At 43.8% G+C, this 20,000-nt stretch overlaps 1 protein-coding gene across 3 annotated transcripts in view; it reads left to right on the forward strand.

Moving 5' to 3' along the window:
* LOC137658644 (probable methyltransferase-like protein 25) overlaps positions 1–20,000 on the forward strand; it is a 425,819-nt gene that overhangs the window by 187,091 nt on the left and 218,728 nt on the right. For 2 of the 3 annotated variants that reach the window (XM_068393588.1, XM_068393586.1), the window contains one exon: positions 5,427–5,542. The exons of the other annotated variant lie outside the window; for it this stretch is intronic. In XM_068393588.1, the coding sequence (XP_068249689.1) occupies positions 5,427–5,542 (116 nt within the window). The remainder of the gene's footprint in view (positions 1–5,426; positions 5,543–20,000) is intronic. 3 annotated transcript variants of the gene reach the window in all.

Here is a 20,000-nt window from a genome sequence, read left to right on the forward strand (position 1 = left end):
ATCAAATTGGGAGCAGCTGTCAAACAATCGCCGACTTTAGCAGAGGTCGATCCTCTGTCTATCGTCGATGTTGTGGCAGAGGCTACTGATGAGTTGTTTCAAACCTTTGCTCCTGATGTTGCCGATGTAGCTGAAGGCTTAGTTCCCCCCTCCGAACATCCTTCGAGGGAGAAACTAAGTCCAACGGTCTCCTCTGCAGGTGATTCTCCCCCTCGGGAGTTCACTGACAGAGACTCCTCTTCGGAGGACTGCTGGTTAGCCTGCTGACCCCACGGCCCCCAGAGAGCATATAAGGCGCAAAGTCCGCCTTCCTCTTCGCCGTAGAGGACTTCCTTTGCCTCACAAGGGTGTTAGGAGGCGCCTCTTCGGCTCATCATCCCCGCAGTCCGCCGCAGTGGAACCTCGTTGTTGATCACCGACCCTGCCAGCTACATCCCTGGACCTCTCCACAGATCTTTCGCGATCTCCTTTGGTGGAAGGTCGTCCTTGCCAAGGACACGCCGACCTTCCACCCGCCAGACTTGCTGACCTGCCGTCGCCATTCCTGGTCGCTGATGCGCGGTGGGCGCCCATGAATCCTGTTTTCAAACGGGCTACGGTTCCTACGCGCCAGGTATCCCCTGCGCGCCATCGATCTCCTACGCGCAAGCGGTCACCAGTTCCAGATCCTGTTAAAGTGCGCAAGCGCTCTCCTGCGCGCAAGCGCTCTCCTGCGCGCCAGCGCTCACCTGCGCGTCAGCGCTCACCTGTGCGCCAACGCTCTCCTGGCCGCCAGCGCGCCACTACGCGCCCTCATTCTGATGTGCGCCATGCGTGCCCACGATCTCCTGCGCGCCAGCGTTCTCCTACGCGCCAGCACTCGCCTGTGCGCCATTGATCTCCTGCGTGCCCACGATTTTCGGATCTGGTCGCAAAGGGGAAGATAATCTCTTCCCCTGCTCGCCAGCGCTCGCCAGCTCGCCATCCATCACCTACGCGCCATCGCCCGCAGTTTCCATCGCGCGCCCTGCGTGCCCGCCTTTTGCTGTTGTGCATGTGCGCCCTCATGTGCGCCCGCGTGATGGGATATTTCCCCTGCGCGCGCGCCCAATGTTATCGCCCTCACGGGCTCAGCGTGATCCTTTGCGCCCGGGCGCGCGCGAACAATTGACTTCGCGCGAGAGCGCTTAATCAGCTTCCTGCGCGCCCGCTGCTGTCACCAGAATGCGCCCCTGCGCGCCATTGATCGCCCACTTGCCTACTCGCGCCCTCACCTGAGCGCCATCGCTTGCCCACGCTCGCCCTCGTCTGCGCGACATTGCTCGCTCACGCGCCAACGCGAGCCCTCGCCAGCGCTCGCCCGCACGCCAACGCTCTCCTGCCCGCCAGCGCACCACTACGCGCGCTCATCCTGATGTGCGCCATGCATGCTCACGATCTCCTGCGCGCCAGCGTTCTCCTACGCGCCAGCACTCGCCTGTGCGCCATTGATCTCCTGCGTGCCCAGGATTTTCGGATCTGGTCGCAAAGGGGAAGATAATCTCTTCCCCTGCTCGCCAGCGCTCGCCAGCACGCCATCCATCACCTACGCGCCATCGCCCGCATGCTGTTGTGCATGTGCGCCCTCATGTGCGCCCGCGTGATGGGATATTTCCCCTGCGCGCGCGCCCAACGTTATCGCCCTCACGGGCTCAGCGTGATCCTTTGCGCCCGGGCGCGCGCGAACAATTGACTTCGCGCACGAGCACTTAATCAGCTTCCTGCGCGCCTGCTGCTGTCACCAGAATACGCCCCTGCGCGCCATCGATCGCCCACGTGCCTACTCGCGCCCTCACCTGAGCGCCATCGCTTGCCCACTCGCACCCTCGTCTGCTCGCCATTGCTCGCTAACGCGCCAACGCGAGCCCTCGCCAGTGCTCGCCCGCGCGCCCTCGCCATTTATATATACATATATATAAATATATTTATCTATATATATGTATATATATATATTTATATATAAATATATATATGTATTATATATATTATATATACGTATATACACACACACACACACATATATATATATATATATATATATATATATATATATATATATATATATATATATATATATATATGCATATATATATATATATATATATATATATATATATATATATATACATATATATATATATATATATATATATTATATATATATATGCATATATATATATATATATATATATATATATATATATATATATATTATATATATGCATATATATATATATATTATATATATGCATATATATATATATATATATATATATATATATATATATATATATATATACATATATATATATATATATATATATATATATATATATATATATATATATATATACATATATATATATATATATATATTTATATATATATATATATATATATATATATATATATATATATATATATATATATATACATATATACATATATGTATATATGTGTATATATATACATATATATATGTATATATATATATATATACATGTATATATATATATAATGTATATATATATATATATATATATATATATATATTTATATATAATATATATATATATATATATATGTATATATATACATATATATATATATATATATATATGCATATATATAATATATATATATATATATATATATATATATATATATATATATATATATATACATATATACATATATGTATATATGTGTATATATATACATATATATATATGTATATATATATATATATATATATATATATATATATATATATATATATATATATATATATATATACACACATGTATATATATATATATATATATATATATATATATATTTATATATATATGCGTAAAAATCACAGGAAAACGTGATGCTCAGACGCAGAACCACAGGGAAAATGAAAATACGAAATATACGATTAAGTCCTAACTAGTTTCGTGATACATCTTCAGAGGACTGAAGAAGTATCACGAAACTAGTCAGGACTTAATCTTATATTTCGTATTTTCATTTTCCCTGTGGTTCTTCTGCATATATATATATTTATATATATATATATATATATATATATATATATATATATATATATATATATATATATATATATATATATATGTATGTATATATATAAATATAAATATATATATATATATATATATATATATATATATATATATATATATATAAATACAGTATATATAATTATATTTTTCAGACGACTTCGCCTTCGCTGGGTGTGATTGGTCGGCCTTCAAAGGAAGTGTTGATGGAGCTTCTATTGCTGGGTGTCTAGAGTGAACAGACTCTGGCTTCTTCATAGGTAGAAGCTCCTGTGCTAGGGGGTTCTGAGCACCATGCCCCTGGAGTGTCTTTTGCCCCTGCCGCCATTGTTGTTCATCTTTCGTCGTCGCCTGCAGATGCTGCCATGGCCAAAGACTGTGCTCTTACCTCTACTAAGTCCTCTCAGTTATCAGGGGGTAACAAACTCTGAGGCACGTTTCTCCTGCGAGTGGTCACCTCCCTCGTTCCCGAGTGAGGTCCTTCCCTGGTACTCTGTTGGAGAGACCTTGCAGACGTGGCCCCGCCTCTCCACGTATGTCCACCCCTTTGGAGCATGACCTTCCTACTAAGGAATCTCGCCACCTCCTTACCGCCATGCTGTCGACAATAGGATTCCTTGCCGCCACAGGGATCGCTGTTCCTCCTTGTCAAGGCAACGTAGTCCTAGCCGTCCTTCTAGATGTTCTTCTTTACCCTTCATCAGGAGATGCTACCCCGACGATCCAAGGGACCAACAATCTTCAAGCTCGCTTCACCCCCGCTATAGACACTCGCCTGTTAGTGGTCGCTACTCTTCAGCTCTTGATTGCCACTCTCTTGCTCGTTGGCGTCACTTTCAGGTCGTGGTCGTCACTCTCCTACTTCTTGTCACTCGTCAGCTGCTCGTCTTTCGCCAGCTGCTCGTCGCCTTGTGATCATCTCTTGCCATCTTGTGATCGTCACTCGTCACCTCGTGGCTGCCACACGTCTCCCTGTGATCGTCACCTTGTGGTTCGTCACTCTCCAACTACTTGCCATTCGCTAGCTCCTTGGCGTTCGCCAGCTACTTGGCGTTCGCCAGCTACTTGTCATTCGTCAGCTCGCTAGCATAACTCACCAGCTCATGATTGTCACTCGCCAGCTCGTTATCATCACTCGTCTCCTCTTAATCATCACTCATCAACGCATATTCAACACTCGCCATCTTGTGATCACCATTTCTCTTCCATGGTCTACTCACCAACTCATTTCTTGCCTTCAACACCTGATCATTGCTTGCCTGCTCGTCCTGAGGAGGCTCACTCTTCTGCTTGGGTATATCAGTCTGCTCGTCACTTTTAGCCTATGTGTGAACGCTAACCATGACAACTCATCGAGCTCTCCAGACCCTTGATGATCAGCTCAGCTTCTACATATATGCGTGAAACATGCTCACCTAGGTCTAGGTCAGCTCCTGCCCGAGCCTCCCATCCTACACGGGATCTCTTTCCTGCCTGCGGCATTTGTCACCTTCCAACTTAGTCCCATCTCGGTGTACGTCCGGTTCCCTTTCCTGCCATCCGGAAGGAGTCTTCAAAGGTGCAGATATCTTCCTTTACTATTCTCTTTTCCAAGCCAGAGCGAGAGGCCATGCCAGTGCCTATTGTCCCAGGTAAGAGACCTCACTCTCCTTGTTTCAGGTTCCGAGGCCATGTTCTCCTAGACAGCGATCTCTGTTGCTTAGCCTTCCTAGCGAGATTCCTGTTCTTCCTACGTCAGGGAAGAAACCTGCATGGTTTGACGCCTCGTTAGAGGCAGTTTGTCGAGGGGTCGCGGGTGTGGCCCTCCCTTCTGACCATGCAGTAGCAAGTACCCCTTCTGATTATGCAGTAACAAATATCCCTTAGGATCCCGTTGGAGGAAACGGTCCTCGCTAGTTTGGCCTCTCCTCCGTCTGACCTCCGATGAAAATTATCCGGAGCCCCTTCCAAAGCTCCATCCCCAAAGATGTTCCTCTCTCTCCCATAAAGAAGATACAAGGAGCTATGGGAGGGGCCGTACTCCGTCAACAGGACTTCTTACAAGCCACCTGTCTCCCGAGAAGTCTTGCCTGTATTCAAAAGTGACGATACAACACTGTTGTGTGGGTGAGTGGGGTAGCCGGCTACCCCCCACCCCCCATTAACTACCAGGCAGGTAGTTACACCTCACTAAAATGTCATGTGGTTAATCTTCCAGCTTTGCCGAAAGTATAATCCCTAATAACTAGCTCAAGGTTTCAATTGTTAGGAAAAATACAAATTACTTCCAAATTTGTTATTTTGCTTACAAAACTATTTTGTCGAATGATATTTCAAGATTCCACTTATTTTCCTTTATTTTAGACAATGCATCTGTTGGTAGAAATTGGAATATGGCAACAAGCAGTTTGCTCTCTTACCTGTCTGCCATTCGTCAGCATTCTCTTTCATCTTTAGGAGTTCTCACACCAATAGATGAGGTAATGTGAAACATTTTTCCTAAAATGTCATTTACATACATACATATACCAAGGTACTTCCCCCAGTTTGGGGGGGGGGGGGGTAGCCGACATCAAACAAATGAAACAGAAAAGGGGACCTCTCCTCTCTATGTTCCTCCCAGCCTGACAAGGGACTCAACCGAGTTCGGCTGGTACTGCTAGGGGTGCCACAGCCCACCCTCCCCTGTTATCCACCACAGATGAAGCTTCATAACACTGAATCCCATACTGCTGCTACCTCCGCGGTCATCCAAGGCACCAGAGGATGCAGCAGGGCCTACCGGAACTGCGTCACAATCGCTCGCCATTCATTCCTATTTCTAGCACGCTCTCTTGCCTCTCTCACATCTATTCTCCTATCACCCAGAGCTTCTTTCACTCCATCCATCCACCCAAACCTTGGCCTTCCTCTTGTACTTCTCCCATCAACTCTTGAATTCATCACCTTCTTTAGCAGACAGCCATTTTCCATTCTCTCAACATGGCCAAACCACCTCAACACAGTCATATCCACTCTAGCTGCTAACTCATTTCTTACCCCCGTTCTCACCATCACTACTTCGTTCCTAACCCTATCTACTCGAGATACACCAGCCATACTCCTTAGACATTTCATCTCAAACACATTCAATTTCTGTCTCTCCGTCACTTTTATTCCCCACAACTCCGATCCACACATCACAGATGGTACAATCACTTTCTCATACAGAACTCTCTTTACATTCATGCCCAACCCTCTATTTTTTACTACTCCCTTAACTGCCCCCAACACTTTGCATCCTTCATTCACTCTGACGTACATCTGCTTCCAATCCACCATTTGCTGCAACAACAGACCCCAAGTATTTAGACGGATCCACCTCCTCAAGTAACTCTCCATTCAACATGAAATTCAACCTCGCACCACCTTCCCTTCTCGTACATCTCATAACCTTACTCTTACCCACATTAACTCTCAACTTCCTTCTCTCACACACCCTTCCAAATTCTGTCACTAATCGGCCAAGCTTCTCCTCTGCGTCTGCAACCAGTACAGTATCATCCGCAAACAACAACTGATTTACCTCCCATTCATGGTCATTCTCGTCTACCAGTTTCAATCCTCGTCCAAGCACTCGAGCATTCACCTCCTTCACCACTCCATCAACATAAAAGTTAAACAACCATGGCGACATCACACATCCCTGTCTCAGCCCCACTCTCACCGGAAACCAATCGCTCACTTCATTTCCTATCCTAATGCATGCTTTACTACCTTTGTAGAAACTTTTCACTGCTTTCAACAACCTTCCACCAACTCAATATAATCTCATTACATTCCACATTGCTTCCTTAGCAACTCTATCATACGCTTTCTCCAGATCCATAAATGCAACATACATCTCCTTACCTTTTGCTAAATATTTCTCGCATATCTGACTAACTGTAAAAATCTTATTCATACAACCCCTACCTCTTCTAAAACCACCCTGTACTTCTAAGATTGCATTCTCTGTTTTATCCTTAATCCTATTAATCAGTACTCTACCATACACTTTTCCCACCACACTTTTAGATAATGCCTTTTAGGGAAGCCATTTGTTATTATTATTGTTACTATATAAGTCTAACTATAGCAAATTAAAACTTTCACAAGGGTAAGCTGAAGGGAAGAAGTCATAGATGTTTTTCATCTTTACACTGGAGACAAGAATGTTAAATGGAAACTTATCTAGATGTTTGAGCCAACCATGAGAGAGTGGAGTTGTATGGTTAAGCTATTATGTAATCAGTCGTTTGGAAACTTACTTCATTATGAAGAAGAATGTTGTAAGTTATTTAGCATTGTGGTTTCATTCCTCATCAAAGAGGATTAATATGAGTTATGAATATTAGATGTGTAGATCAAATAATTTTTTTAAACTGCCTGCCATGCATTTGGAAATAGTAAATTTCCTACATACCAAAAAAGTAAACATTATGATACAAAAATTTCAGAAGCAAAAATTATTAATGTAAAGAAAATTGTAATAGTAGCTCCTCTTCTTAAGATTTCTTTACCTATCGGGTAGATTATTATGATAACTTATGTTTTGCATAAGTACATTCTTAGGAGTGATTTATTTCGAGAATGATCCTTACAGATTGAAGGATTATTGAAAACTACTGTCAGCCTTGGCTGGAAATACAGAAATGTTGAGTTACTATTAGCTGTGGGATATATTGAATAGTAGTGTAGGTGACACTATTTATGTCTTTATCTATCAGATTTTGCCAGGCCCAAAAACACTTGGTATTTTGAGAGGCTTCTCTACTGTTTTGTTTTGAAAAATCGCATCGTCTAAAGAAAGATATTTTTCAGTGCATGTAATGGTATACTTAACAAGTAAATGTAGCTCAAGTGAAGCAAGATTTTATGACTGATGTGATAAAGTTCAAATTTTATGACTGATGTGATAAAGTTCTAAATTATATATGGAAAAAGTATTTCATTATAGCTGGAAAATTTTTTTACTGCTGTAGGGTATGTGCAGTTAATTTTGGTTTGTTCCGTAACTGGAATACAAACCACGCTATTTATTAGGGGTTATACTTTCGGCGGAGCTGAAATGACGAGCCATTAAAATTTAGCGAGGGTTAACTACCCACACCGCTAGTTAGCGGGGGCAAGGGGCGGGTAGCTTGCTACCACTCCCGTTCACACACATGTGATTTAGTCACTTTACCCTTTGGCTCGGATGGAGAGCGGTTGTTTCCGCTCTTCCTCCTTGCCTACTCTAGAATACCATTAATTTTTGTCTTTTAACTTACTTTTTCTTGTACATGTATATATATGAAAACATTCTTAATATTTATGTATATATATGTGTATAGAAATGTGATAAGTTTCCTTTTCAGTGTTTGAGCTGTGCGTGTGATACATATACGACAATGACACTTGCGTACCTTAGCACCGGAACAAGGCCAGCATAGTTCCACTTCGTGGGGAACAACCTCTCCCTCTCTGGTCCATCGGCCTTTCCGTCGGCATATAACTGTTGACTCGGCCGCCGCAGGGGAATCGTCATCGCCTGGACCCTCCTCATTCAACTATTGTCTTCGCCTTTTCCCTTTTGCTACGGGAAACATGGACTACTGAGCGAAGGGAATGTGGCCTCTCAGAGATTGACTACGGTCTTTCTCTTCTCAAGGTCATTCACCTTTCAACAACAGTGTACTATTGGGCCCCGTTCGTGGGTTAGGTTGTGCTTCCGACTGTTTGACTCGATTATTTTTAGTGAAATTATAATTGTAATTTTAACTTTTCAGCTTTTCTCTGTGGGGAATACTTCCCTTTTGAGGATCAGTGGTTCTCACTATTAGTGAATAATTCTGTTTTTATTACAGTTACTCCGCTTCCCCCTTCTCCCGTAGATGTTGACTGAGGAAGGAAGGGCGCAATACTTATTTCTATGCTGTTCCCTCGGGGTTCCTCTTCGGAGTTCCTCCCTTGGGAGTTTTCTGTTAAATAATTAATTTCATTTTTCCCAGTTAACTATGTAGTTTTTTCTTCATTCGAGTAAGAGTGCCGACAAAGCAGAGCTGCTCTGTTCATGCCTTGGGAATCTGCTGTCACTGCCATCCCTCAGAGGACGTCATCAGGGGCGTCATCCCTTCTCTTAGGAGTACTCCCGTGACAACATGACCAGCACTTCAGATCATCTTAGAACGCTAAACGGAGGTTCGCCTCCAGGGGTTGGACAACTTCCCTTTCGAGGGAAAGTTTCTTCCCCAGGTGTGAGGTTGTTTCTACCTTCCGAGGGAGAACTTCCCACATATTAATAAATTCATCGTCTCCGACTGCTGTTGCTGCCTTCGCCCAGACTTCTCTCCCCCCTTGCTGAGTCTCTCTTCATTCAGTAGCGGAACACAGTCTTAAGCAAGTCTCTTCTACGAAGTGTTCACCTCTCTCGTTCGCGAGAGAGGCCACCATAGAGACTCCTCTTCGGAGAATCACTACTGTTGAAGGTCAGCTTACTGACCCACCAGCCCTCATGGGCATCATCATGGGCGTCATCAAGTCTCATAGAGATACCTCTTCGGAGGATCACTCTGCTAATCAGTTCCTGATCATCCTACCAGCAGTCCTACCAGCGTAACCTTGCGCTGCAACTTAGTCCGTGGACTTCTGCCCTGGACTCTACCTGAGGCCAGCTTGCTGGTCCACCGGCCCTCATGGGCTTCAACAGTTCCTGATTATCCTACCAGCAGACCTACCAGCGCAACCTTGAGCTGCAACTTAGTCCGTGAACTTCGGTCCAGGACTCTTCTATGAACCTTTCACGGTTTCCATCAGTGGATGTTCGCCCTTCCAAAGGGCACATCCCAGTTCCTGGTCATCCTGCCAGCTGACCTGCCGATCTACCAACGCAACCTTACGCCGCTGGTAGTCCTTTGGACTTCGGTCCTGGAATCTTCCGCAGACCTTTTACGGTCCCCATTGGTGGATGTTCGCCCTTCCAAAGGGCACATCCCAGTTCCTGATCGTCCTGCCAGCTGACCTACTGATCTACCAACGCAACCTTACGCCGCTGTTAGTCCTTGGACTTTTGTCCTGGACTCTTCCGTGGATCTTTTACGGTCTCCATCATGGATGTTTACCCTCCCAAAGGGCCCATCCCAGTTTCTGATCGTCCTGCCAGCTGACCTGCCGACCTACTAGCGCTACCTTACACTATAGTTAGTCCTTGGACTTCAGTCTTGGACTCTTCTGAGGATCACCAGATCCCTCCTGCCAGCATTATCATACGCACCATTGCCAACAGTCTTCCGTGCGCGTGCGCCAACAGTATTCCATGCGCGCCCCAACAGTCTTCCGTGCGCGCGCCCCAATAGTCTTCCGTGCACACGCCAACAGTCTTCCACGCGCGCTGACGGTCTTCCACGCGCGCATGCCAACGGTCTTCCGTGCGCGGGCGCCGACGGTCTCCTGTGTGCACGCCGATGGTCTTCTGCGCACGAGCGCCAATGCTTTTGCGCGTGCGCACCAATAGTCTTGCACGCAACAATAGTTTGCGCGCGCGCGAGCCAACAGTCTTCCAAGCACACGCCAACGGTCTTCTGCGTGCGAGTGCAGATGGTCTACCGTGCGCGGGCGCCGATGGTCTCCTGTGCGCGGGCGCCAATGCGTGCGCCCGCGCCAATGTTCTTACGCGCCCACGTCAATGCTCTTGAGTGCTCGCCAACAGTCTTCTGGGGTCGCGCCAACAGTCTTCTGGGGTCGCGCCAACAGTTTTCCGCGCGCACGCGACGAAAGTCTTCCGTGCACGTGCGCCGACGGTCTTCCGTGCGCGGGTGCTGATGATCTCCCGCGCCAATGGTTTTCCGCACGCCCGTGCCAGGAGTCTCCACTTAGTACTCTCACGCACCCACCCGTGCGCAACCAGTCACATGCTTCGGCGCATTCTAAGGAGACTGCACAAAACTATAGTGCCTTACTGCGCGCCAGCGCTATTCCACACTTTAGTATACTTTCATACATTATCCCTGTCTACCCTCGTGTATCGTTTTATCAATTCAACAGGAGATAGTATATCTCCCAGAATTATTTATATAACTCGATACTCGTCTCCTGTGAAGATTTAAGGGTAATCCCTCCTTCCTTCTGAGTGCCGCCATAGGCGACAACCCTATTTTGGTCTCGCCATAGAATAGTACACTCCGGCTTGACTAGGCTAGTGTTTTCTGTCTCCCACCCTTGCCAGTGAGCATCCCGGCTCTGGTTTTCGACAGAACCTCAGAGTATTCAGTCTTTATGGCGGGGGCTGAGTTGCAGGGTGAGTAGTCACTCCCCTGCCGGCTTATAGTTGCTGGCATAGGAGGCTTAGCCTCCCTAGGCCGCACCTGAAGTGGTAGTATAATGCCGCCACCTTCTCCCCTGCAATCTAGAAGTCCTGTTTCGGCAGACCCTAGGCTGAAGAATAGATATTCTTCTGCTGCCTAGGATGGCGCCGATACTGAAATGAAGGTTCACCCTTGTTTGGGAGTGGCAGCAATCCTGCCGCGTTCTCCTAACACTACATCATAGACCCTTTCCCTGCCCCTTTCTGTCCTTTAGCGATAGCCTAGCTATCGCAATTCTGTGGCCATCATCCTACATTCTCCCCACTTGCCAGGTAGATCGTAGCGCCGGCCGAGCTCCTATATAGGCAGCTTGATAGCCGCTCCGACTTTCCCTACAGACGCAAGGCTCCGGGAAAGGTTGTGCCGGCTATGGCGACTGCCTGTGGGAGACCCCTTTTGCCCTTGAGTATTCTTCAGTCCTCAATTGGACTGCCATTCACATCCCTGAAACTGGCAGCGACTGGAAACAGATCTTGTGGCTGGGTGGAAGCCTGAATGATGCATTCTCCCCTTCCATTTGAACCCTCATTCTGGAGGAAGGCAGTAAGGTAATATACCTACACCCTTATTTATTGTACACATACATTTTTGGGCTCAGGCCATGTCGTCCTGATGGAAATTCCTTGTTAGTAGATTCTTAGGTTATATTTGACTACAGTGATATATCCCAGAGAATTTTACTAAAGGTATCCAGAATTCTAACTCCTGGAGCGAGTATCCCTTATATTTCTAAAAGGGATATCGCATGATATCAGAGGACATATTCTTGACACGTCACATAGCTATCTACACCCCTAATAGCGTTTACGCTTCGAGAGAGGAAAGTGGCAAGAATTATAGGAGAGCCGTTATTAAGGCAACACTCCTACTGTACTGTAATTGGGCGCCAGCCCGTCTCTGCGTGGCGCCATCTAGTCATTCTTTCTATTGTAGCGCCTTAGACCGGTGTATATCCTGGGTTATTTCTCGCTATTTTGGTTTGTTTTGCTGCGATGATGTCTTCCCCAGCCTCATCTGCCTCTGGAAAGTTAAGTATTATCTTTGAATTGTATAAATGTAAGCTCTTGCCAGTTTTTTCCTCGAATTAAGATCGTAATTAACGTAACAAGAGCTGTTGCCAGCTGGATGGCCTCATGGACGCAGTCGTTCTTTGCATGTACATTTAGTTAGCCAGAACGACTTTCCCGGCATTTATCGCTTTAATAACTTTTAGCTATTTAGCAAATTAGCTAGGGATTTTTATATTACGCCCTTGTTGTCGTGGATTTGGCTGAATTATGACCGAGCCCCACGAGTGCTAGGCTTCCTAGCCTAGGCACCTGCACACTTCATGCATGATATAATCTTCCTGGTAAAGTTTTATTGAAGCTCAGGCGATATTTTATACAATTAAGATATTACTGCATAAAAATTTTCCTCTTCCAAGATAGTATACGAGAGAGTTTCGGTGACCGATTCTCACTGCGCCTAGGCTACCAGCCTAGGGGCTTTAGTATACTTTCATACATGTCCCCAATTGCTCTTGTATCGTCTTTTAAGTGGAGACTGACACCTCCTTTACCTTTCAAGTTGATACCAATCTCCTTGCGAGAATTAAGAGCAATTCCTCTTCCCTCAGACTATCCTAGGCTAACTCCAGTTGGCTTTGCCTTGAACTGTGTTCTGGCAAATCTTTACCTGGGTGTTTCCGTTTCTTTCTCTCAATCACTGAGTCGGTTTTGAGCCTAGAACGGGACATCAGAGTAGAATGTCTGTCATTGACAACCGGCTACCCCCATATATATGGGGGTAGCCAACATGAAACAAATGAAAAAAGGGGATCTTTCCTCTGCGCTACTCCCAGCCTGACGACGGACTAATCAGTGTTCGGCTGTTACTGCTAGGGGGCCACAGCCCAACCTCCTCGTTATCCACCACAGATGAAGCTTCATAACGCTGAATCTCCTACTGCTGCTTCCTTCGCGGTTATCCAAGGCGACTGGAGGAAGTAGCAGGCCCTACCAGAACTGCGTCACAATATTCGCCATTCATTCCTATTTCTAGCACGCTCTCTCGCTTCTCTCACATCTATCCTCCTATCACCCAGAGCTTTCTTCACTCTTACCCATCCACCCAAACCTTGGCCTTCCTCTTGTACTTCTCCCATCAACTGTTACAATTATCACCTTCTTTAGCAGACAGCCATTTTCCATTCTCTCAACATGGCCAAACCACCTCAACACATTCTTATCCACTCCAGCCGCTAAAACATTTCTTACACCCATTCACAACCTCACTACTTTATTCCTAACCCTATCTACTCAAGATACACCAGCCATACTCCTCAGACACTTCATCTCAAACACATTCAATTTCTGTCAGTCCTTCACTTTCATTCCCCACAACTCCGATCCATACATCACAGTTGGTACAATCACTTTCTCTTGTCGAACTCTCTTTACATTCATGCCCAACTCTCTATTCTTTACCACTCCCTGCACTGTCCCCAACACTTTGCATCCTTCTTTCACTCTCTGACGTACATCTGCTTCCAAGCCACCATTTACTGCAACAACAGATCCCAAGTATTTAAACTGATCCACCTCCTCAAGTAAATCTCCATTCAACATGACATTCAATGTCGCACCACCTTCCCTTCTCATACGTCTCATAACCTTACTCTTGCCCACATTAACTCTCTACTTCCATCTCTCACATACCCTTCCCAATTCTGTCGCTAATCAGCCAAGCTTCTCTTCTGAGTCTGCAACCAGTACAGTATCATCCGCAAACAACAACTGATTTACCTCCCATTCATGATCATGCTCATCTATCAGTTTCAATACTCGTCCAAGCACTCGAGCATTCACCTCTCTTACCACTCCATTAATATACAAGTTAAACAACCATGTTAACATCACACATCCCTGTCTCAGCCCCACTCTCACCAGAACCAATCGCTCACTTCATTTCCTATCCTAACACACGCTTTATTACCTTTGTAGAAACTTTTCACTGCTTGCAACAACCCTCCACCAATTCCATATAACCTCATCACATTCCACATCGCTTCCCTATCAACTCTATCATACGATTTCTTCAGATCCATAAACGCAACATACACCTCCTTACCTTTTATTAAATATTTCTTGCATATCTGCCTGACTGTAAAAATCTGATTCATACATCCACTACCTCTTCTAAAACCACCCTGTACTTCTAAGATTGCATTCTCTGTTTTACCCTTAATCCTATTAATCAGTACTCTACCATATGCTTTGTCAACCACACTCAACAAACTAATACCCCTTGAATTACAACACTCATTCACATCTCCCTTACCCATACATAGTGGTGCAATACATGCACAAACCCTATCTACTGGTACCATTGACAATATAAAACATATTAAACAATCTCTCCAACCATTCAAGTATAGTCACACCCCCCTCCTTCAACATCTCGGCTTTCACACCATCCATACCAGGGGCTTTTCCTACTCTCGTTTCATCTAGTGCTCTTCTCCCTTCCTCTCTTGTAATCTCTCTCTCATTCTCATCTCCCATCACTGGCACCTCAACACCTGCAACAGCAATTATATCTGCCTCCCTATTATCCTCAACATTCCGTAAACTTTCAAAATATTCCGTCCACCTTTTCCTTTCGTCCTCTCCTTTTAACAACCTTCCTTTTCCATCTTTCACCGTCTCTTCTATTCTCGAACCAGCCTTCCTTACTCTCTTCACTTCTTTCCAAAACTACTTCTTATTCTCTTCAAATGAACGATCCAGTCCCTGACCCCACCTCATGTCAGCTGCCCTCTTTGCTTCGGTTACCTTGCGCTTTACTTCCACATTTTCCCCTCTATATCTTTCATACTTCTGTACGCGGTTACTCTGCAGCCATTCTTCAAATACCCTCTTCTTCTCTTCTACTTTTACCTTCACTCCTTCATTCCACCATTCACTACCCTTCCCCATGCTGCCTCCAACAAACTTCTTGCTACACACATCACTTGCAATCCCAACAAAATTTTCTTTTACTAACTTCCACCACTTCTCTGAAATACCAGTTTCTCTTACTTTCACTCTGTCATATGCCATTTTCAACCTTTCTTAATATTCACTTTTTACCTCCGGTTTTATATGTATGTATATATATATATATATGCGTATATATATATATATATATATATATATATATATATATATATGTATATATATACATACATATATGTATATATATATACATACATATATGTATATATACATACATTTATATATACATATATGTATATATATATATATATATATATATATATATGTGTGTGTATATATATATATATATATATATATATATATATATATATATATATATATATATATATATATATATATATATATATATATGTATATATATACATATATTAATATCCACAGTATATATATGTATATATACATACATATATATATATATATATATATATATATATATATACTGTATATATATATACACACACATATATAAGGGATTTTGACTTAGGAAAAATCTATTTTTGGGCTCGAGCCATGTCGTCCTGATGGAAGTTCCTTCTGGCAACTTCTTCAGTATAATATTTCTGCGATTGATATTACAAGAGAATTACCGTCAGGTATCACAGGGTTCCAACCCCGGAAACGACTATTCGAAGATATCGTGTATAATCAGGGACGTATCCTAAGATAACCATAGATATCTGCCACCCAAACAGACCTCACCCAGTATAATCCAGTAAGTGGAAGGATAAATAAGAATATATATATATATATATATATATATATATATATATATATATATATATATATATATATATATATAAGGGATTTTGACGAAGGAAAAATCTATTTCTGGGGAGAGACCTGTGACGCCCGGTGAAAAGGGTCCTTCTTTACACTTTTCTAATATAAATCTTCCAAATATACTAGAGAAAGATAAAAGCATGGAATGCAGAGGTTACAACCCTCGCGCGAACACCTTGTTGGTGTCGTGTATTTAACAAGGGCGTGTGTAAACCACTATTCACAGGCTGTCTTCCATTTAGATAATCCCTTCATCAAAGGGGAGGGCCGTGACAGGCCTTAGAGAATACAGTTGGATTACTCCACCGACACCTACTACTCACGCTCTCCAGGTCATCCTACTGTTTTGGACTTGCCCGCTAAGTCGTTTTTATTTTGTTAGGTGTGTTTCGCAAGTGATTGTCGTTAATTCAACATGACTGACGTTGCTACTTCACCTTTACCAATGTTAAGTACCATAGTTTGTTTTGACAGTTTTTTCAGTACCGGGCATTTGTTCTCGTTCCAGTAATGTGGATTTTAATTTTGGAAGAGGCTTGGCCGTCCTCGGTATCGGCAGCCATTTTGGTTTTGTTCGATTCGGTAGTTTTTCAAGTTAATATTGCCCTTCTGGTACTCTGTCATCTAGGTTATATCACTTACGTTTTATGACCAATATTATTATCATTATTTATTATTGTTTTTACCATGGTATTTATTTGCTAGCAAGTCCAATTTGGACGAAGAATATCGATCTAGTCTTTGTTATAGTTATGTTCACGCCTCAGGAAGGTGCTTGATTTAGACTATATCTTTATGTTTAATTGTTACATTGTCGTTATTCTTCGTTCTTGGTTATTACAATTTTATCATTATTCTTATCATATTATTGTGTGATTTTGGTTTTTTATTATGTAACCTTGAGAGCGTGAGCAGAGTGTGCTCGTATTCTGTTTCTACAGATATGAGTTACCCCTTCTCTCGTTTTCTTTATTAAGCTCGAGTAGAGGAGGTGGATTTCTCGTTTTCCGTTTTATACGATCACGAGTTATTCCTGCCTCCTCTTATTCTCCGAGTTGATGGTATTACGTACGAAACCCGGAAAACATAGATTTCCTCCCTTCAGCCGAAGTACTCCTTTCTCCAGACAAAACTTTCCTAGCTAAAAAATGAGGATCCGCAAAATAGGTGCTCCCCTCGGAAGATTATTCTTCTTCCCCAGGATCTTTTCTCTGTGTACAGTCACTACTCTCAAGGCCTTTTTAGCTAGAACTGCCACCCGCTCGTCTGGCCCCTTGGTTATCAGGGAACAAGGAGGTACTATTTCCATTCACGGTATCAGGCAACAAATCCTCTACTTCATTAAACATACTAATCCGGAATCATTTCCCCAGGCTCATGATATACGGACAGTAGATACCTCCAACAATTACTTCCAGAACAGGAACTTTGATGATTTTAAAAAATATACGGGTTGGAAATCCCCTATGGTTGTCAAACGACACTATCTAAAGATCTTACACACACACACACATACCAAAGGCGCTTCCCCCAATTTTGGGGGGTAGCCGACATCAACAAAGAAACAAAACAAAAAGGGGACCTCTACTCTCTACGTTCCTTCAGCCTAACCAGGGACTCAACTGAGTTCAGCTGGTACTGCTAGGGTGCCACAGCCCAACCTCCCATATTATCCACCACAGATGAAGCTTCATAATGCTGAATCCCCTACTGCTGCTACCTCCGCGGTCATCTAAGGCACCGGAGGAAGCAGCAGGGCCTACCGGAACTGCGTCACAATCGCATTCCTATTTCTAGCACGCTCTCTTGCCTCTCTCACATCTATCCTCCTATCACCCAGAGCTTTCTTCACACCATCCATCCACCCAAACCTTGGCCTCCTCTTGTACTTCTCCCATCAACTCTTGCATTCATCACCTTCTTTAGCAGACAGCCATTTTCCATTCTCTCAACATGGCCAAACCACCTCAACACATTCATATCCACTCTAGCCGCTAACTCATTTCTTACATCCGTTCTCTTCCTCACCACTTCGTTCTTAATCCTCTCTACTCGAGATACACCAGCCATACTCCTTAGACACTTCATCTCAAACACATTCAATTTCTGTCTCTCCATCACTTTCATTCCCCACAACTCCGATCCATACATCACAGTTGGTACAATCACTTTCTCATATAGAACTCTCTTTACATTCATGCCCAACCCTCTATTTTTTACTACTCCCTTAACTGCCCCCAACACTTTGCAACCTTCATTCACTCTCTGACGTACATCTGCTTCCACTCCACCATTTGCTGCAACAACAGACCCCAAGTACTTAAACTGATCCACCTCCTCAAGTAACTCTCCATTCAACATGACATTCAACCTTGCACCACCTTCCCTTCCCGTACATCTCATAACCTTACTCTTACCCACATTAACTCTCAACTTCCTTCTCTCACACACCCTTCCAAATTCTGTCACTAGTCGGTCAAGCTTCTCTTCTGTGTCTGCTACCAGTACAGTATCATCCGCAAACAACAACTGATTTACCTCCCATTCATGGTCATTATCGCCTACCAGTTTTAATCCTCGTCCAAGCACTCGAGCATTCACCTCTCTCACCACTCCATCAACATACAAGTTAAACAACCACGGCGACATCACACATCCCTGTCTCAGCCCCACTCTCACCGGAAACCAATCACTCACTTCATTTCCTATTCTAACACATGCTTTGCTACCTTTGTAGAAACTTTTCACTGCTTGCAACAACCTTCCACCAACTCCATATAACCTCATCACATTCCACATTGCTTCCCTATCAACTCTATCATATGCTTTCTCCAGATCCATAAACGCAACATACACCTCCTTACCTTTTGCTAAATATTTCTCGCATATCTGCCTAACTGTAAAAATCTGATTCATACAACCCCTACCTCTTCTAAAACCACCCTGTACTTCCAAGATTGCATTCTCTGTTTTATCCTTAATCCTATTAATCATTACTCTACCATACACTTTTCCAACTACACTCAACAAACTAATACCTCTTGAATTACAACACTCATGCACATCTCCCTTACCCTTATATAGTGGTACAATACATGCACAAACCCAATCTACTGGTACCATTGACAACACAAAACACATATTAAACAATCTCACCAACCATTCAAGTACAGTCACACCCCCTTCCTTCAACATCTCAGCTTTCACACCATCCATACCAGATGCTTTTCCTACTCTCGTTTCATCCAGTGCTCTCCTCACTTCCTCTATTGTAATCTCTCTCTCATTCTCATCTCCCATCACTGGCACCTCAACACCTGGAACAGCAATTATATCTGCCTCCCTATTATCCTCAACATTCAGCAAACTTTCAAAATATTCCGCCCACCTTTTCCTTGCCTCCTCTCCTTTTAACAACCTTCCATTTCCATCTTTCACTGTCTCTTCAATTCTTGCGCCAGCCTTCCTTACTCTCTTCACTTCTTTCCAAAACTTCTTATTCTCTTCATATGACTGACCCAATCCCTGACCCCACCTCAGGTCAGCTGCCCTCTTTGCCTCACGTACCTTGCGCTTTACTTCCACATTTTTCTCTCTATATTTTTCATACTTCTCTATACTATTACTCTGCAGCCATTCTTCAAAAGCCCTCTTTTTCTCTTCCACTTTTACCTTCACTCCTTCATTCCACCATTCACTGCCCTTCCTCATGCTGCCTCCTACAACCCTCTTGCCACATACATCACTTGCAATCCCAA

This window comes from Palaemon carinicauda, chromosome 19, assembly GCF_036898095.1.
Source record: "Palaemon carinicauda isolate YSFRI2023 chromosome 19, ASM3689809v2, whole genome shotgun sequence".
Classification (NCBI taxonomy): Eukaryota; Metazoa; Arthropoda; class Malacostraca; order Decapoda; family Palaemonidae; genus Palaemon; species Palaemon carinicauda.